This window comes from Nicotiana attenuata, unplaced genomic scaffold, assembly GCF_001879085.1.
Source record: "Nicotiana attenuata strain UT unplaced genomic scaffold, NIATTr2, whole genome shotgun sequence".
Classification (NCBI taxonomy): Eukaryota; Viridiplantae; Streptophyta; class Magnoliopsida; order Solanales; family Solanaceae; genus Nicotiana; species Nicotiana attenuata.
In genome coordinates this window covers 27238-49626 of record NW_017672924.1, presented here as the reverse complement: position 1 = coordinate 49626, position 22389 = coordinate 27238, and the positions used below count along the sequence as shown (strand labels likewise).

Genomic DNA, 22389 nt, shown 5'->3' with positions numbered 1-22389 from the left:
TATGTAAGGCATGAAAATTAGTACGTAAAAGACATAGATGAAACATGGAATATAGAAACACATCTTTAAATCTGAATAACTTTGTAAATTCCAAGACGTTTATAATGTCATGCACGTGCGTATAAATGTCGTGCCATGCATAAGTATGGGTGTACATAATATCATCAAGCCACTGAGGGCATCCCATCATATCATCTCGGCCACTATGGGCAACATCATCAACATATACCAGCTGATCAGGTGGTGTTGCGTATATAACGCCGTAACCTTTTCCCATACCCCATATACATATATTTACATATATACGCGTATATAACGCCATCTGGTCATGGGTCAATGCACATGTATAAATGAGTGAAATGCATGAAAAATGCGTAATAATCTCAATTCCTTCCAGATAAACTTTTCCAACTGCATAATATTCTGAGACCCATGAACAAAAGATAATAGTAATTCTCATTGGAAATCAAGAATATAGACACCCCTACTATTTCTATAATAGAGTAATTTATGGAAACTGTGTGTTTGCTCATTTCTTCAGTATAATTTGGACCATGCCAAAAGAAAGAAGGGAGGGATTTAACATACCTGTTCCTTGAATTATTTGTACGAAATGAAGCTTCTGCTTCTTTAAATCTTATGAACAAAATTTGTTGCCTTGGATTCTTTGACACTTGAACGAAATTACTTGCTTCTGCCTCAACGTCTTTGGCTTTAAACCAAAGACAAATTGTTGTTTCGAATATTTTACAAGGGAGTGACACCAAGTCTCATGGATTAATGACAGAAAAGGGGCCAATGTTCTGTTGCAAGCCTTTAAAATGAAATGAGTTGGAGTTTGAAATTTAGAAACGAAATTGTGGTTGCTCTTTGAAATTTCAATCGAAATTTTGGCAAGAATTTGGACGAAATGTTTTCTGTTTCCAAGGTTCTTGGTTTCAAGCCAAAGACGTGAATTGAAGCTAAAGACAGAATGGATAAGATTTTTACAAGTCTTTCTAAGACTTAATCTTTATGCCATGATTATGTTATTCATAGGTAGCCACCTAGAATTATGACTACTTAGTCATTTTCTAGGTTTGTGGCTTCTTGCCACGTTTGGAGGGGGGGTTAATTTATTAATTTTTTATCCACTTATTAGTTAACTGGGTAATGTCCTGTTACCCGGTAATTAATCAATTACCACAAATTACTTAAAATTCTTATTTATTTTAAAATACTTCATATATTATACTAGCGTGGTCATATGGTACCTTGCATGGTACTAGTTCTTAATTATCGGGTATTATCGCTCAACCCATATTTTATTCCAAATTGGCCACTTTCAACGAAACTCGTTTTCTTTAATCCGTGTACCCCTTTATCCTTCATAACACTTATTTATCGCTTGTTATAAATAGCCTAAGTACGTTAACGTCAAGATGATCTCATCCCCGCGTCTACGTCGGTTAACTGAAAACGAAATGTTAACGTACGAAAATGCGAGATGTAACATCCTTCCCCCCTTAGAAACATTCGTCCTCGAATATTCAACTCCCCGTGATCCATATAACTTTGGCAGGGTCGCCTTTGTAACAACACTCTACCGACTCTCCCTGTAGAAGCTTAATAATCCAACGCAACACCGGACCACAATTATTAATAACGACAATGGTATCACATGACCAACGACAATAACCAACACAAGAATTTATACACGTACCTTATGATTATGGCGTCTCAGTTGAACCCTTCTCTGGAGGAGGAAATAGGTAGGGCTATCAAGACTTCATGTTTTCCTCGACCTCCCAAGTTATTTCTTCCACATTCTTGTTCCTCCAAAGTACTTTCACGAAGGCTACCTCCTTATTTCGCAGCTTGCGGGTTTGTCGGTCTAAGATGGCAACCGGAATTTCCTTATATGACAAGTCCTCTGTAATCTGTACATCATCCGTGGGTACCACTCGGGTAGGATCGCCAATGTACTTCCGTAACATAGATATGTGAAAAACCGGATGGACAGACTCCAACTTCGAGGGCAATTCTAACTCATAAGCTACCTGGCCCACTTTCCGAATGATCCTATAAGGCCCAATATACCGTGGGCTAAGTTTACCCTTCTTGCCAAACCTCATCACACCCTTTATAGGTGACACCTTTAAGAATACCCAGTCATCAACCCGAGCTCTAAATCTCGTCGCCGCACGTCAGAATATGACTTTTTACGACTCTGAGCTTTCAATAGTCAATCCCGGATAAGCTTTACTTTTTCTATGGCCTGCTGAACCAGGGCTGGCCCATGTAATTCAGATTCTCCAACATCGAACCACCCTATAGGCGACCTACACTTCCGTCCATAAAGAGCTTTGTATGGAGACATTTGAATACTGGAATGGTAACTATTATTATATGCGAACTCAAAAGTGACAGATGATCATCCCAGCTACCTTTGAAGTTACACAAGCTCGTAACATATCCTCCAGTGTCTGAATAGTACGCTCAGCCTGTCCGTCTGTCTAGGATGAAATGCCGTACTAAGACTTACTTGAGTCCCCAATCCTTTTTGGAAGGACCTCCAGAAGTTAGCTGTAAATCGAGCTCCTCTATCCGAGATAATAGATACAGGGACACCATGCAGTCGTACTATCTCCTTAATATAAAGCCTTGCATAATCCTCTGAAGAATATGTAGTTTTAACGGGCAGAAAATGGGCTGACTTTGTAAGACTATCAGCAATCACCCATATCGAATCGAACTTACGCTGGGTACAAGGTAAGCCTACGATGAAGTCCATATTGATTACTTCCCATTTCCAAGTCGGAATCTCCAAAGCCTGCAATTATCCACCGGGTTTTTGATGCTCAATCTTAACCTGCTGACAGTTAGGACACTGAGCAACAAATTCTGCTATATCCTTTTTCCTTCCGTCCCACCAATACACTTCCCTGATATCATGATATATCTTTGTTGCTCCTGGATGGATAGAATAACGAGAATAGTGAGTTTCTCCCATAACCTGCCGACACAGCTCTGCAACATTAGGCACACATAATCACCCTTGATATCTGAGGACCCCATGTTTTGTAATTTCAAATGGTGTCTTCTCCTTATGAAGAGTGGTATCCCTATAATGAACTAGCACAGGATCCTCGTACTGGCGTTCATTTACTTCAATTACTAAAGAGGATGTTGCCGTATCCTGAAGAGTAATTCCAATATCACCTGAGTCCAGTAACCGAACTCCAAGACTAGCGCTAATGAATCTCATGGGCTATTCCCCTATTTTTTGGCCGTAAATACGATAGGATACCCATAGATCTACGGCTGAGGGCGTCGGCTACTACGTTCGCCTTCCCCGGATGGTATAAAATATCAACGTCATAGTCTTTAAGTAGCTCCAACCATCTCCTTGACGTAGATTCAATTCCTTTTTCTTGAAGATGTACTAGAGGCTCTTATGATCCATATAGATATCAACATGAATGCCATACAAGTTGTGCCTCCACATCTTTAGTGCATGAATCACCGCGACTAACTCTAAATCGTGGGTCGGGTAGTTCTTCTTGTGCTTTCTTAGTTGTCTAGAAGCATAAGCCACAACCTTACCATGCTGCATCAGCACACAACCCAATCCAATGCCTGAAGCGTCACAATAGATCACATAACCATCTGTCCCTTCTGGAAGCGTTAGAATCGGTGCTGACGTTAATCTGTCCTTTAATGCCTGGAAACTTCATTCGCAAGCATCAATCCATTGAAACTCTGCTCCCTTCTGAGTCAACTTTGTCAAATATGCTGAAAGGGAAGAAAATCCTTCCACGAATCTTCTGTAATAACCTGCCAAACCGAGAAAGCTACGAACCTCCGTCGGTGTTGTGGGTCTAGGACAAGTCTTTAATGCCTCAATCTTTTGTGTATCCACCCGGATACCTTCACCCGAAATAACATGCCCAAGGAAAGATACAGAGTTCAACCAGAATTCACATTTAGAAAATTTTGCATGCAACTTCCCTTCTTGTAGAACTCTGAGCACAGTACACAGATGATCAGCGTGCTCATACTCTGAACGAGAATACACCAATATATCATCGATAAATACAATTAGGAACAGATCTGAAAAAAGGCCTGAACACACGGTTCATCAAATCCATGAATACTGCTGGGGCATTGGTTAGACCGAATGACATAACTCGTAACTCAAAGTGCCCATATCTAGTCCTGAATGCTGTCTTCGGAATATCTTCATCCTTAACCCATACCTGATGGTACCCAGACCTTAAGTCTATCTTTGAAAAATACTTGGCACTTGCAACTAATCAAATAAATCATCAATTCTCGAAGCGGGTACTTATTCTTGATCGTCACCTTATTCAGCTGCCTATAATCAATACACATTCGTAAGGAACCATCTTTCTTTCTCACAAACAAAACAGGTGCTCCCTATGGTGACGTACTAGGTCTGATAAAGCCTTTCTCAAGTAAGTCCTTTAATTGTTCTTTCAATTCTTTCAGCTTTGCGGGGGCCATTCTATAGGGAGGAATAGATATTGGGTGAGTATCTGGTAGTAGGTCAATAGAAAACTCAATTTCTCGCTCTGGCGGGAGACCCGGAAGCTCATCGAGAAAAACATTAGGAAACTCATTGACCACAGGGATGGACTGAATGGTTGGTGACTCCACTTCCACATCCTGAACCCGAACTAAGTAATAAATACAGCCCTTTCTGATCATCTTCCTTGCCTTGAGATAGGAAATGAATCTTTCTCTTGGCGATGCTGTATTACCTTTCCACTCCAAAATAGGCTCCCCCGAAAATTAAAATCGGACTATTTTTGATCTACAATCAACGTTGGCATAACAAGAAGCTAACAAATCCATACCCATTATAACATTAAATTCTACCATATCTAACTCGATTAAGTCTGCTACGGTAGTTCGACCATGAACTACTACTATACAACCCTTATATACTTGTTTAGCTATCACCAAGTCCCCAACAGGTGTAGATACCTCAAAAGGTTTAACCAACTCAGGTTTTATTCCAAACTTACCAGCAACTAACGGAGTAACGTATGATAAGGTGGAACCTGGGTCAATCAGTGCATATACATCATATGAGGAGACTGATAATATACCTGTAACAACATCAGGCGATGACTCCTGGTCCTCTCGTCCTGCCAATACATAAATGCGATTTTGAGGGCTGATCGAGCTAGATGCTCTACATCTGCCTCTACCACGACTCATTGGTGCTTGGGGACCTTGCCCAGGGGGCGTACTGATGATGACGAACCAGCTGCAGATCCCGACGGCTGAGCTATGCTTGCATCACCTCTCATCGGACAATCCCTCATAACGTGGCCTAGATAACCACAAGTATAACAAACACCTAACCCCATACGACACTACCCGGTATGCTGCTTACCATATTGAGTACATCGTGGTAAGGGTGGCCTCATTTGATTTGACTCACCCCTATACTGAGAATCTGAGGCCCTGAATTCTGACCAGACCCTGATTATGTAGAACGATCAAATCTCTTACCGCCAAACTGAGGGGGCGTGCTAGCCGAGTGCTGGGATGGATACCTCAAGTACTGCTGCCTCTGACCACCTCGAAACTCACCAGTAGGAACCGAAGACCTCCCGGTAAGGCCCCGGAAAATTTCGCTAAGTAATTTGGACTTCGTGGTGCTAGATAGACTAATTATATATTTTATGTGCTATTAACATGATGGTCATCAACTGGATTTGGTACATAAGTGTATAAGTCTTATTGTAAGTAATTTGGGGTCCAAGGAAAGTCCTAAGTCTAAGTCAAATTGGAAAATTTCATAATAGGCTAAAATTCTAAATGAGTTCGCACAAGTCCCCACTTTGAACGAGCATGCATATATATATATATATATATATATATATATATATATATATATATATATATATATATATATAAGGTTTTATGTGATGAACAACCTATCATATGAACGGCCTTCGAGTCTAGTTTCCAACGCTTCAAACCATTCGTCATTTGGACATTCCTACACAAAGTTATGATCAAATTACCAAAGGCTGGCATAATGCAATTCTGCGACCATTATGCGACCGCAGAAGTGGTTATGCGACTGCAAAATGGTCGCAGACCTGTCCAGTGTAGCCCGGTTCTAGGCATCGGGTTTTGCGACGCGTGTGCGGCCCACATTCCTATTTTGCGGTCCATTATGGGACTGCAGACCCGATTTAGGAGGCTTATTTTTTCTATTTTTATAACCCAACCCCATTTTAATAAATAGGCTTAGAGTTCATTTGGGGTCATTTTTTCTACTGATTTTAGAGAGAGTTGAGAGCATATAGAGAGAGAAAGAAGGAACCTAGCTTCATAATCACCCAAATCTTGTTCAAGTTTTCAAGAATCAAGGAAGATAACCACTTGATTGTCCTCCATCCGGATTGTTATTGCTAGAGGTGTTGGTGGATTGTAGAAACATAAGGAAAAGCTCTTTGAGGTATGTATGGCTAAAACCCCCTCTTCTTAGAAATTGAGCTCCGTTGGTGTTTGTGCAAATGCTGTAAGACTAAAATTGGAATGATGTATTGACTGTTATTTCACATGAATTGGTTTTGCAATTAGGTATACGTGAAAGGTGTGCCTCAATGTGATCAATGTGCTATCCTTGATAATTTAAAGATGTGCGAAGAATATGAACCATGTGTTGAAACGCCTAGACTTCAAATCAAGATTTAAAACTGATATTGTTATGCTAAACTACGTGAAATCCTCTATGTATAAAGATGTTTGAAATGAATCAAATGAATTTGGGAAATAGAGTGTGGCCAACGTGCCGAGAACTTGAGTTATAATTGTGAGTAGTGATGCCTATAACATGAGAAAATATGAAACAGATTATGAAATGAGCCTTGACTCTACTTTCCATAAATGACTTCAATAATAAAGTGTCCTAAAGACTTTGTACACAATTTAGGCCCATAAGTGGCTGTTCGAGATATTGTTTTGCCTTATAAATGCATCCAATGTGATCCGAGTTGTTACATGCTCCGATGTTGAAATTGTATATTGTCGTGATTGGAAAAGAGTAATTCAAGAATAATCTGTGTAATTGCTTGTTTATGACTTTGATGTGTGTTTCTATTATGGTTTGGTGTGTCCCCTCCTTTTTGGAAGAATCCTTTGTGTTTAAAGTTCCGTTGCTAATGAACTTGAGGTGTATGATTTTTGAAATATTGTATATGCCCATGATTCATGATTCCTCTCATGTGTACTTGACATCTTGGATTGAATGGCTTGTTGTTGAAATTGATATTGATGTGAAATGTGGGGGAAAAGAGCTGGAATTATGAAATGTGGTCTAATGCCAAGTATGATGTGATAATTGTGGCCCTATGTGCCAATGAACTAACATATGTGAAGTAAAGATTGAAATGAGATGATATATGGAAAAGGAAAAATGTCTTGGTAAGACGGCCTAGCCGATCGGGCCGTGATCGGACGCCATGCTACACACATGGTGGTATTGAAACCGGAAAGTGACAATGAAATTGTGATTGAGGTACATGTCTCAAATGAGGCAACCTAGCCGATCGGGTCGTGATCGGACTCCGCACAATAAAGCGGTGGTATTGTGAATGATGATGAAAAGTATTAAAAGCTGCAAATTTGAGGTATGGGAATTATGTGAAAGCTATATGATTCTTCGATTTGATGATGTGGTGATTGTTTAAAGCATTTGATTGATCTTTATGATCTCTTTGTTCTTGTATGACAATTCTTTCTATTGAGATGGTGTTTATGATTTCTTTGTTCTTGTATGACAGTTCTTTCTATTGAGATGGTGTTTATAATTCCTTTGTTCTTGTATGATAGTTCTTTCTAATGAGATGGTGTTTAGTTATACATACTAGTACTATCCCATGGTACTAACGTCCCTTTTGCCGGAGGTGCTACATCTTTAAATGGATGTAGGTGGTTCCATAGCAATCAATATTGGCCGCAGCTAGTAGCGTATCCTCTTTTCAACCGACTTGGTGAGCCCCACTTCATTTCGGGGTCTTGTATCATCTGTTCATCATGTACTTGTATTTGAGGTATAGCCGAAGCCTTGTTACCGGCATTTTCATATTTCTCTTCAGTTGTATTTAGAGGCTTCGTAGACAGGTTGTGGGTAGTGTCGGGTATTGGAATTAAAATAAAGATATTGATGTTTGGAAAAGATGTATAAAACTTGTAATATCTTCAAAATTATGAACGAAGTTGCTAATGGGAAGAAATGGAAATCGTTAATGACATGTTTATAGAATTTGATTAATGGTGTACATTTCCTCTTTATTCAAAGACGAATTTGGGTAGTATGAAACCTAACAGGCTTGCTCAGTCGGGTTTACTCGGTTGAGCGCCGGTCGCGCTCCTCGAATTTTGGGGCGTGACACTCCCTCTCTTATTCTGGGCCCTATCATGCTCACGATCGACTCTCTGTTTCTGTTTACGCTCCTCCACACCTTGAGCGTATGCCTGATTACGAGAAATATCCATTTCTGGCTGAAGTGAGACCGACATACAATCGTTAAGCAAGTGAGGCTCTAACCCTATCACAAACCGGTGCACCCGATCTCCATCTTAGATACAATAGTGGGAGCATACCTAGCCAACGAATCAAACTGAAGGCTGTACTCCTGAACACTCATGTTACCCTGCCGAAGGGTCAAGAACCTATCAACTCTGGCCCGTCTAAGCTCTGGTGGCAGATAATGACGAAGAAAAGCTTCTGTAAACTCCTGCCATACCACTGGAGGGGCATCCTCACCTCTGGACAATTCCCAAGACTCATACCAATTAACTGCAACATCTCGGAGTCTATAGGAAGCTAGCTCAACTGACTCAGTCGTAGTGGCCTTCATTACCCGTAACGTCCTCTGCACTCTATCAATAAATACCTGAGGGTCCTCGTTTGGATCTGCTTCAGTGAATACCGGAGGGTCTAAATTAATAAAGTCACGAACCCTCGCACTCACGGACCTATCTGCATGACCAACACCTACTTCCTAACGCCAGCCTGTGCAGCTACTAATCGGGTCAATAACTGAATAACATCCCTCATCTCCTGACCCGGTGCATCCGGCTGAGGTGCTGAATGTGCAGGGGCGGGCGCTGAAGCTGGTGCCCCTCAGAGCTCTTTTGGAAAGGGCGGGGTACGTGAAGTCTGAGATGGAACCTCACCATGAGACTCTCCCCGAGCCCTGGTAACTCATGGCGCTCAACTAGTAGTCTCACTAGCCATGGACTTTCCCTTCTGGGCGGCCGTACTCTTTGGAGGCATCGCTGAAAATATAGAATATTGTTAGGAACATGAATTCTTGTATCGCACGATCTGAGATAAAAAGAGAGGATAACATCCTATATGTCCTGTAGCCTCCTGTTTATAAGTGTGGTGCACAACACACCCATAAACAAGACTCTACTAGACAAGGTCTGTAGACAACCCTAGGACAGATGTGCTCTGATACCAATTTTGTCACGACCCAGATCGATGGGTCGCGACGGGTGCCTGAGTCCTACCTGTCAACCACCCCTAAACATGCGTCTAAATATGAATCTGAATAACATCTGCTGAATTACGAAAATAACATATATGAAGGAAACCTGCCAACAAGGCATATGTACGTATACATGCAGGATACAGTGGGCGAGCCAGCAAGGCTGCTATAGACAACTATACATCCAAAACTGAAAGCCGACAAGGCCACATACAACCCAACTGGACATACTGTCCACAGACCTCTAACAGAAACATGACTGTACAAAGATGGGACTGAGCCACGTCATACCCATATACCTATATATATATATATATACAAACGTATCGTACCAAAATCAAAAGCAGCTCCAGATCAAATGGAGAACGCCAACTCTCACTGATCAGGGATCATAAGAAGGGGGACTGTCAGCTTGCCTACCTGCACCTGGGGGCATGAAACGCAAGCCCCGCGAAATAGGGCGTCAGTACGAAAAATGTACCGAGTATGTAAGGCATGAAAACTAGTACGTAAAAGACATAGATGAAACATGGAATATAGAAACACATATTTAAATCTGAATAACTTTGTAAATTCTAAAATGTTTATAATGTCATGCACATGCGCATAAATGTCGTGCCATGCATAGGTAAGGGTGTACATAATATCATCAAGCCACTGAGGGCATCCCATCATATAATCTCGGCCACTGTGGGCAACATCATCAACATATACCAGCTAATCAGGTGGTGGTGCGTATATAACGCCGTAACCTTTTCCCATACCCCATATACATATATTTACATATATACGCGTATATAACGCCATCTGGTCATGGGTCAATGACCATGTATAAATGAGTGAAATCATGAAAAATTATGTAATAATCTCAATTTTCCTTCCAGATAAACTTTTCCAACGGCGTATTATTCTGAAGAGAAGATAATAATAATTCTCATGGAGAATCAAGAATATAGACACCCCTACTATTTCTATGAATAGAGTAATTTATGGAAACTGTGTGTTTGCTCATTTCTTCAGTATCATTTGGAACATGCCAAAAGAAAGAAGAGAGGGCTTTAACATACGTGTTCCTTGAATTATTTGTACGAAATAAAGCTTCTGCTTCTTTAAATCTTATGAACGAAATTTGTTGCCTTGGATTCTTTGACACTTGAACGAAATTACTTGCTTCTGCCTCAACGTCTTTGGTTTTAAACCAAAGACAAATTGTTGCTTTGAATATTTTACAAGGGAGTAAACCGAGTCTCATGGATTAATAACAGAAAAGGAGGCCAATGTTCTGTTGCAAGCCTTCAAAATGAAATGAGTTGGAGTTTGAAATTCAGAAACGAAATTGTGGTTGGTCTTTGAAATTTCAATCAAAATTTTGGTAAGAATTTGGACGAAATGTTTTCTGTTTCTAAGGTTCTTGGTTTCAAGCCAAAGACGTGAATTGAAGCTAAAGACAGAATGGATAAGATTTTTACAAGTCTATCTAAGACTTAATCTTTAAGTCATGATTATGTTATTCATAGGTAGCCACCTAGAATTATGACTACTTAGTCATTTTCTAAGTTTGTCGCTTCTTGCCACGTTTGGGGGTTAATTTATTAATTTTTTATCCACTTATTAGTTAACTGGGTAATATTCTGTTACCTGATAATTAATCAATCACCACAAATTACTTAAAATTCTTATTTATTTTTAAAATACTTCATATATTATACAACCGTGGTCATATGGTACCTTTTATTTATTAATTTTTTATCCACTTATTAGCTAACTGGGTAATATCCTGTTACCCGGTAATTAATCAATCACCACAAATTACTTAAAATTCTTATTTATTTTTAAAATACTTCATATATTATACTACCCTGGTCATATGGTACCTTGCATGGTACTAGTTCATAATTATCGGGTATTATCGCTCGACCCGTATTTTATTCCAAATTGGCCACTTTCAACGAAACTCAGTTTTTTTAATCCTTGTACCCCTTTATCCTTCATAACACTTATTTATCGCTTGTTATAAATAGCGTAAGTACGTTAACGTCAAGATGATCTCATCCCCGAGTCTACGTCGGTTAACTAAAAACGAAATTTTAACGTACGAAAATGCGAGATGTAACACCTCTAGTGTGCAAGGAGCCTCCCTTCTCAGTTGCGCGAGCTTTCTTTCCTTTTTTGCTCTTCTCTAAGAACTTTGCGGTAAGCCATTGCCTTTTCAAATCATCCCATAAATTTTGAAGTAACCAGTTAGGCTTCTTGTTCTTCTTTCTAGCTTCGGGGAAAGTATGCGACAATTGCTTGCGAGCTTTGTGATGAAAATTTGCAGCCACTTCCGCGCTATAGCGGTGTTCCCATACACACTTGCTTTGTATTTCAAAAGTTAAATATTAAACAAGAAATATCATAAATATAAATTATTAAACTGCTTAAAAGAATATTTATACCTTAAATTGATTGAAATTTTGCTCCTTCAGCGAGAATGAGAAATCAGTCCAAGTCGCATAAGGGCCATCATAAAGCTTTCTGATGGCTTTGGTGGTTATCCTCGTAGTCCTATTACTCGGGATGAACCTGCAATTTAACAATAAAAAGACATTAATATCTTAGTAAAAACTTTATAAACTAGTAAACGCAAAAATAACAAATAACTCTTGCCCATCACCCTCAGGGACTGTGATAGTCCTGCCATATTGATCATAATGTACCTCCTCGTCATCATCAGCATCATCGTCTGAAGCATTTATATCAGAGGCATGCGTGGATGGTGTAGGGGGGTCAGAGCTACTACCTCGCAGGCGAAGGCCTGAAATAGATGGAGTCGCTGATGAAGATGGCTGCGATCCTTGTGACTGCGACATAGCTGGATGGACCTCAAGTGGCTGTGATACTGATGGCTGTGACCCGAGTGGTTGTGATCCATGTGGCTGTGACATAGATGGATGCGATCCATGCGATGCAGATGGCTGCGATCCATGCGATGTAGATGGCTGCGATCCACGTGGTCGTGAGGCAGTTGGACTGTATGTCGGACGTATAGTCCTATGGCCCTGTGATGAAAGACTTGGTGTCTGCATGAAGGTGTAGGGCTCGTGATGCTGTGGCAGCTCAGTATAGCCGTGGGGTGGAGGATAAGACATAGGCATCTCTGTAGAGGGTGGAAAAGAGGGAGTATTATTAACTACCCTCCTCTTTTCCTTCCTAGCCTTTTCTCGACCCCGAGAACCAGTAGGGTCATTGTTACCTTGACCCTTGCCTGCCATCTGCATAATATAATACATATTTAGATTGAAACATATAAGAAACTAGCTATAAAACAAGAGCTATTTAAAAAACCAACTTTTTAAAGCTCATCGACGTATTGTTCCTCGTCTAAGAATTCTTCGTCCTCACTTGTTTGAGCTTCATCAGTTGATTCTTCGTCCTCATTTTCTATAATTGTTACTTTATTTATATCAACTTCTTCCAATATGTGTTCAGGATGTTCCAAATCATTTTCTAGCTGATCGTCCACTATTTGGTGAATACTGGAGATATCGTTTTGATATGCAACATCTAACACATTCTCAACTTCCACCCACCTACAAGCTTAGTTTTTATTACAACCCACCAATCGGACTTATTCCGCCGCAATGGATAAGGAGCATAATACACTTTCCTAACATTATGTGCAATTATGAAAGGATCATAGCGATCATACTCCCTAGTATGATTAACCTCAATTATGTTGTATTGATTGTGTACTCTTGTACCTCTTGTTGGATTTGGGTCAAACCACTTGCATCTAAAGAGTATCAATTTCTTAAATGGCCAACCTGTATATTCTAGTTATATTATTTCTTTGAGCACACCATAATAATCAATATCTCCAACTTGGTTGCCATCACCACCTTGAACCCGCACCCCGCTGTTGTTGCTATTTTTATTTTTAGAGCAATCCTCTGTATGGAACTTATAACCATTCACTACATACTTAGACATTGTTGTGACCTCAAGCCCAGGTTCCCAAGATATATCTTTCAAAAATTGGTTTACACCATTATTTGGATTATTTACCTACATAGTGTTAAAAGAATTCATAAGTTAGCATAACTTACAAACATTATTTACGTACATAGTGTCAGAACATTATTAGGATAATCTTACAAATTGTTTGAACCACGTATCAAATCTCGTATATACAGCATCATGGCCACATTGACCCACGAAGTGACTGTGACACATCAAATATTTTTAGTAGTTGCATCAAGATGTAATCACAGTAAATTTTATATTTTGATAACTAATAAATCAATACTTACTTGAAAAATGGTACAACTTCGGGACAATTTAGCAACACATGAAGTGTAGCTGACTTGTACTCTATATCACTCAAACTTCACTTTTTAACATCCTTAGAACATCGGCCTGGTTGATTGAATATGGACATTGGCGGATATAATGGATCATTCACACATTCGACTGTGTGCCTATTGGGCATATTCCTAGAATATGGCACGTTACTCTCAAAATAATAAGAACAAAAATGAGTAGTTTCCTTTGCATTGAACAAGCCCTCCAAGTCGTGCCTCGTGTACAAGGTGGATTGAACAAGCCCTCCAAGTCGTGCCTCGTGTACAAGGTGGATTGGAAGGTGTTCCATCACATCAAAAAAACCACATGGAAATATCTTTTCCATCTTACTAGAAGTTACAGAAATGTTCTGATCCACCCGGAGTAGGTTTTCTTCCCTTAATGTGGTAGAACACAAGTCTTTGAAAAACAAACTAATCTCTGTGATGGGTTTCCAGATTCTTTCAGGCAAACCACAAAATGCAATAGGCACTAAGGTCTCCATGAAAACATGACAGTCATGACTTTTCAAATGGCTCAACTTCCCTACCTCCATATCTACTTTTTTTCCAAGATTCGACGCATAACCCTCAGGCATCTTCAATTTTGTAACCCAATCACAAATTTGCCGTCTTTCCTCCAAAGTGAATGTGTAACTTGCTTTGGGCTTGAACACCTTACCATTGTTTGTTGTCTGCAAGTATAATTCAGGCCGCCTGCAATATTCTTGTATGTCCATTCTAGCCTTCGGGTTATCCTTTGTCTTACCTTTAACATCCATCACTGTGTTGAACAAATTATCAAAATAATTCTTCTCAATATACATGACATGAAGGTTGTGACGAAGAAGATTATCCTTCCAATAAGGCAACTCCCAAAATATACTCTGTTTGTCCAATTATGAGTAACACCATATCCGGGGAATCTATAAGGTAGCTTCAGTAACTTTACTGAAGTTCTGGACCCTCTCCCAAATTTCCTCACCTGAAAGTATCGGAGGTGGATAATCATATTCCATTTTATTCTTTTTGAATGCATTTTTCATCCTTCTAAACTCATGATCATGAGGCAAGAATTGACGATGACAATCAAACCATGATTGCTTTCGTCCATGTTTCAAAGTGAACGCTTTACTATTTTCCATGCAGTAAGGACAAGCTAGCTTCCCAGCAGTCATCCACCCAGACAACATTCCATACGCAGGAAAATCGTTAATAGTTCACATTAAATTAGCACGCAAATTGAAATTCTGCTTGGTTGATATGTCATATGTTTCAACACCATCATACCACAATTGTTTTAGCTCATCAATCAAAGGTTGCAAATATACATCAATCAAACTTTTCGAATTACGTGTGTTGATACCCAATTTTTCCTAGATATTTTTATACTCAAAATACTTTCAAAATAACATATATATGCATATATGAGCATACCCAAGTGTTTTGGTATTTTTCCAAAATTTTAAAGATTTTTAAAACCAATTTATTGTCTATTTTAATACTACAAAATTCAATAATTATTCCCAAAAAATTATCATTTTGTGAATAATTCATTTTTATTCTCATATTTACACAAAAATATAATTAAGGTGATTTTTGCATATTTTTTACAGATTTATTTGGCATTTTTAAAACTAAATTTCATATAATTGCAATTATAGATAATTTTACAATTAACAGCATTTTACAATTATAAAATCGTTTCCATTATTTTTAGATTAATGTTTATACATTATTAATTACATAAGTGCTTTTAATTTGTTTTAAAAATCATTCTCACTATTTTATAAAATAAAAAAAGGGGAAAAATGGCCATTAAGTGCTAGCCAAATTTTATTTCAATTGTAGCCACATATGACCCCCAAATTAGCCCAATTTTAGACCCAATTAATCTAGCCCAACAACCCGTTTGAACCGACCCACCCGGTCTCCCACCTAACCCCTTCTAATCACAGCCGTTGATCTAAAAGATCAACGGCCCAAATACACCCTTTCCTTTTTAATTTACCAAACTCCCCAACCCTAATTCATCTCCCTCTACCCGCTGCCCTTGAATTCCCTTCCTCTCCCATTCTCTCTGCAAACCCTAGTCGCCGCCACCCAGGCTAACCCTAATCCCTTCGATTCTTGCCGGTTTCCATGGCTTCTCAGGCCGTGAAACCCTCATACTCACCTCCTATCGCTCTTGTGCGCTTGGTATTTGAAGGTTTGAGGCTAGACCTCAAAGGTCTCCACCCAGATCTCCGCCAACTTGAGGGTTCCGGCCATCTCCGGCTTGGCTCCGGCATATCTTAGCCTCCTGAGCCTGCTTCCAGTCTTATCCGACTTAGATCGGACATTTTTCGAAGCCTTTCTCGTTCTAGGGTTCACCTGAAACCCTAGCTGTTCGAGGTTTTTCTCCAATTCTCTTCAGATCTGTGTGTATTCATGCTTACTTTGAGTTTTTAAAAGGTTTTCCCAACTCTTCTTTATAAGATTCTTTTTCCAAAAGTCACTTCTTTCTGATTTAGGGTTTCTGAAAAAAATGCTTACGTGTTTTCCGATCTTTCATCTCCCTTTCTCGTGTATGTTTGTCTCTACCATATTCTTATGTTTTCTCTTTTTTTTTTACACATGTTCTTCTACTATGTTTGCTATATTTTGTTCTTCCTTCTACTATGTTTCTGTGCTATGTTTTCACATGCTATGTTTCTGTGCTATGTTTTCTTTTCACATGCTATGTTCTGCTACTTGCCTTCCATTACGACTTGATATGCTTCGCCTACTGTATTTTTCTACCATGTTCGTTAAGTGTTCTTACTATGCCTGCTTAAGCATATTTTCCTCTACTGTTTCTTCTACTCTCATTGTGTTTCGAATTAATTCCATGACTCTGTTTGCATTAAACCTTCTACTGTATCTGCTTGTTTCCTCTTCTTTGAATTTGATTCAAGTCGAAAACCCTAGGATTTGGGGTTTTTGGCGAGTTTGGTCTTGTGTGTTTGGACTAGGGTTCTATTTGAGCCCTGGACTCTCTCAAACTCACTTGGGATCCATGTACTGAGTTTGAATCCTTTTGTGTATGAATTCTTCTATACTAGACTCCTCTGATTAGCATGACAACCCCTTTTATATGTGTTAAAATCTTTCTTCAAAAGGTTTTCCAACTTGTGTTCGAATCAGAATCCTTTTTTTTGGGTTAATTGATTGCTACTGATTCTTCTTAAGTAAAACCTTTTCCTTAGGCTTTCTGACTTGGTTATTCATGAGCCAATAGTTGCAAATCTCTGATTCCTTGATTTATTGGGTGCTGATTGGTTCTTACCTTATTTGTTTAACCGTGTATTTCAAAATTTCTTCCCTTAATTAAACTCCTATGTATTTACCCCTAATTGCCTACTTTGCACAAGATGCTTACTTGATCTCTTTCGTTAAATCCTCTTTTGTTCATTACCATTTAAGTTTGAACTCCTTAATTAAAGGAAGTTCTTCTACTGATTGATTCTAATTGGTACATGGTTATTTCTTTGCCTTATTCCTTGCCTGTTTTCAAACTATAAATACATGCTCTTTTATTAACACAACACACCAACATTGTAGTTTTCTGAACTCACACTCACACTCAAAAAGTATTCTCTCTTGTTGCTTGTACTGTGGCCTATTTGCAAGACTTCTGCTTTCTTTTGCTTGTCTCTTTATGAAACTGGTATGTCCTAGTTTTAATTCCAGCATCAACTCTAATGTGTTTACTTACTAATTCTCCTGTCCATGCTTACTTTACTGCCTGTAGAATTTAACCTTTGTGTAATGTGCTTATATCTTGCTTATGTCTTGCAATGAATCCCATTCCCCAAGTGCCCCTATGTGTTTGAGCTATAGTTTAAAAAACATGGTAATATACAAAATTATTGTCCATGGATGTAAACTGGACCTTTTGGGTCCTAAGCTCTTTCAGTTTCCCATCCCCATTCCCTTATGTGTGTTTGAGTTAAGGTCTGGCCTGGCAGCATCCAAATTGCTGTCCAGGGTTGAACCTGACCTTCAATAGGTCCTAACTCTCCAATGTTTGGCTAGTGGGCTGGTCAGGGGTGTGCTAGCATTTTATGTTGCTGGGCATGACCACCAGCCTGCCTTGGCATCCTTATATCCCTCAACTGCACTTATACTTGTTCCTAGACTCTAAGTTCTGCCCCCCTCTAATGAGCCTTGCCTTGGGACCTTGAGCTCCCTCTGAACTTGGACATTGGAGGGCTGACCCTTCCACGCTGCACTTTCATTCAGTTCTGATATCTGGGTGTGAGAATTGCCTGGAGTTCTTGAAATTCCTTGGAACTTTGACACATCCCGGATAAGAGAGAGGCTTTGGAACCTGATCTTGGCAGTTGACTCATATCGTATTGTTAGACCTTGGGTTTGAATTAGGCTCCTTGGATGCAGCTTAAGAGTTATGATTGTAATTTTATTTCCCGTTTTCGATTCATCTTGGTCTGTAATAAAATTTTGTGATAACCTCTGGGGAGATTAGTGAAAAGGAAAGGGTAACCATGCATGCAAAGGGGTAGATATCATGCTCATAGGGAATTACCACACTTCTGTACTCATGTATCTTGCCTACAGCTTTGCACATTTGCATATCACACGTAGATGCCATGTTTATATGTTTTTGCATCCATATAGATATCATGTCTATAGGTTTATGCATCCATATGGATACCATGTCTATAGGAATTTCGCGTCTCCATATGGATACCACGCCTATAAGTAACCAGAAATCCAGACTTTACGCATGCATTGTTCACTAGGCAAACCTATTTATAGGATTAAAAACTAACAGCATTCAGATACCATGCCAATAGGATTTCTGCGCTCTTGCTACGCCTGTAAAAAGTGTTTAAATTAACGACGCTAGAAAGCATGCCTATAGGAACTATCAATCAAATCTGAATCACTCGTTTTAAGATTAGCACTAATTACAGAACTCGCACCATCTGTTAAAACTGGCAACTTTCTTAATCAGTTTATTTCTTTATTCCTGAAACCAGTAGATGCCATGCCTATAGTCCATCACGTAGGCAAACAAGAATGTAGTTAATTAATTGCACTGGTCTTCGATAAGTTGCAGCCAGGCGAGCCTAATGTGAACTTCTTGCCTGAAAATATGTAATGAACCAGCTTGCCTAACGTTAAGCATAATTTTGACCTAATCAGTACATGTAAGACATGCTAAACTACATGATTTTCTATGATTAAAGAAGGTTTATCTGAGCCTTAATTGTTTTGTGCTCCCATAACTGCTTTCATGTGTTTTGCTTGACGCCTTAGTATTTTAACCTTTTAAACCTCTGAAAAGCCATGCTTCCTCCCTTTAGGATTAGTAGTCCTAAAAGCCTCCAGGACCGATAGGTGGGATGGGTAATAGCATGCATAAGTAAACGAGACTATTTCGCGCTTAATACCTTAACGGGGTGGGAAGGGTAGACATGGCGATGATGATCACACGATAACACTACGCGTACGATTGATTACCGGTGTTGTGTGGATGATCCATGTGATTTATAAACCTAGGACCCCTTTCCTTGTACAACTTTGTTTAATATCTATAAAATCCTGTCTTTTCAACTACTCAAAACTCCTCCTTAATTTTACTGCATTATGCCTTTTCTTCCAAATTTTTCTCCTTTGTCTATTCAATATATTGATTAATTTTCTGCGTTTAGTCCCCCCCCCCCCTAAAAAAATTGTAGATCATCTAGACCTTGATCCCACATACTTGTCACGTATCTATTTACAACCCTTATGTGTAAAATCATTTGTGTATCTATTTGCATTAAAGTCACAACATAGCATGGCCGGGAACCACACTAGTGGATCTTGAGGGGTGCCTAACACCTTCCCCTTGAGATAATTTCTAGCCCTTACCCGAACTCTGGTTTTCCAACTCAAAAACCCTTCTTAGTGTCCTAATGCACTTAATCATTAGGTGGCGACTCTTCAAATCCAAAAACCCAAGTCCCAAACGGGAATAGAGTTGTCTTCCCGGATGTCGTAAACCCGATTTCGCGAGAAAAGGGGGCGTCGACAGTGAGGTGACGAGTACTTATACGTTGTTGTTGGGTTAAAGCATGCGGGTGGGACTTGTTTCTTGTAATTTACTCTCTTCTTTGATTATGATATCCATGCTTAGACTAGTTTATTACTAAATTGATCGTTCTTTCTGCATTTACGGCTATTGGTGATAATTGAGTATTGTTTCTTGAAGCTGAGGTTGGTATTGTGGAACTGTTGTTGATGTAAGGTTTATTCTTGCTTGTTCTATCTGCAAAAAATTTTATATGTTCATTATTACATGGTAAGGGAGAGTGTTAAAGCACAAAGGGTGATGTCGTGCCGATTGTTGTTGCAATTATTGATTTATACATAGTGAGGAAGAGAGTTAAAGCACGAAGGGTGATGCCGTGTCGTGTTTGAGAGTTAAAGCACAAAGGGTGATGTTGTGTCGTATCTATTATTTCATGATGAAATTGAGAGTAAAAGCTCGAAGGGTAATGTCGTGTCATTATTACTGTTTCATAGTGAGATTGAGAGTAAAAGCATGAAGGGTGTTGCCGTACAGTTTTATTCATTATGTTTATTTTATAGTTGATGGTTGTTTCTGAATTCCATCTCTACTACATAACCGGACGTGAGAGTTTCTTCTCATCCAGCTCCTCGCGAATAAAAGGATTCAAAAAAATTTAATTTGAATTAAGCTAGAATAGTCAATCTTAAGTTAAGATATATATGTATTCACTGAGTAATATTGAAGGTTTATTGACTGTTTCTTGCTATCATTCCTTAATGTAGTTACCGTATCTTGTGCCCTTTCGCATGTCCCCTCCCAATGTACATGTTTATCCTTTATTTGTTGTTATGTTGTACGTATATTGTTATCTGCACATGTTTAATTACGTGGGTGTCCTGTCATAGCCTCGTCACTATCTCGTCGAGGTTAGGCTCGACACTTACGGAGTACATTGGGTTGGTTGTACTCATACTACACTTTGTACTTTTTGTGCAAATTTTGGTACTGGCCCCTACTGTCTGTGAGGCGTATCGGCTCAGATCAGCTCATTTGGAGACTTGAGGTAGATCTGCTGACGTCCGCAGACCTTGAAGTCCCCTTCCATTTTCCCTATTTATTGTTCTTTTCATTCGAGACAGTTGTACTTATTTCAAACCCTATTTGTAGAGACTCTAGAAGCTCGTGTACTTGTGACTCCAGATCCGAGTTGAACTTAGATATTGTTGATTATTATGCCACTTCGTACTTTGTTTTTGTTTCATTTCGGTTTACTTGGTTTTACTTATTGAATTGATTAAAATTGGCTTAAAGATTCTCTAATATTGGCTTGCCTAGAAAGTGAAATGTTAGGCGCCATCACGATACCGAAGGTGGAAATTCCGGGTTGTGACACTAAAACACTTGATTACAATCACATGGCTAAATGGTTCTCTTTTATTTTTAAATAAAAGTTTTATACGGTACTTTTTACCATACAATAATCAATAGAATATTTAACTATAAAAACTATATTATTAATTAAAACGGGGCCTCAAAAGTTAGGGAGTCTAAAGCCTTTGCTTTACTGGCTTGACCCTCCAGCCGGCCCTGATTAGATCTAGAGTTGCCTATTCATACGTATATAATATCTTGATTTATATTAGTGGTGGCAAAATGGTTAAAAATAATAATTATCCACCCATTATTCACTAAAAAGGGATTAAATAATAAGGTTTTTATAAAATGGGACAAATATGAATAAGATCCATATTATTCACTTAACCAATGAGTTTAACTTTACATTTGTAAAGAATCAAATTGGGGATTCCTCAAATTTTGGAGACTATTGGAATTCTCCGAAAAGTGATCATATTCAAGAAGTCACAGAGAATTTGGATATCTATATTATCCGTCGGATAGCATATTTTCAATCCGTTTAAATATGGATTGGGTCGAATATTTTATTCATTTTTTCCTTACCCATTTTTGACCCGCCCATTTGCCACACATAATTCACAATAAACAACTCTTTTATTGATGAACTAGAAATTTCCTCTTAATTCCAAGAAAGTTGAAAGCAAATAATATAACTTTTTACTACCGAGTACCAAGTACCAACAAAGCAACAAAGGAAGGCGAAAAAGAAAATAACTTTATTTGATTATTTATATAGTGGATTTAGGGGTGGCAAATGGACTATTTGGGTTGTATGTGGGCTGTCATGATGGGCTGACTCGTTAAATGGGTCATTGCCCAGTCCTGCCCAAAGTTTATGATTATGATGTGCTGGGTTCAGATGGGCTAACAATGGGTTGCAACCCAACCTACCCAAATTGACTCAAATCTTTGCAATATTCTCAATGAGTATTTTTTTTCATATCGTAGAAAAAGTATTTTCTTTTGTTTCAACAAAAAGAGTACTTTCTTGCCATGATGTAAAAAAAGTATTTTCTTTTTTACAAAATGAGTACTTTCTTTTTCTGTTGTAGAAAAAGTATTTTTTTTTGATGTTATAGATAGA

General features: G+C 38.9%; 1 protein-coding gene across 1 annotated transcript; it reads right to left on the bottom strand.

Moving 5' to 3' along the window:
- Window positions 1-1760: 1760 nt before the first annotated feature.
- Window positions 1761-2114, bottom strand: LOC109214942. Its single transcript, XM_019378921.1, has one exon. It carries the CDS (start codon window positions 2112-2114, stop codon window positions 1761-1763), a length of 354 nt encoding a protein of 117 aa, XP_019234466.1.
- Window positions 2115-22389: the final 20275 nt, after the last annotated feature.

Bases quoted from the DNA above. Each gene is read 5' to 3' on its own strand.
- LOC109214942 (XM_019378921.1), bottom strand. From the start codon at position 2,114: ATGAGGTTTGGCAAGAAGGGTAAACTTAGCCCACGGTATATTGGGCCT.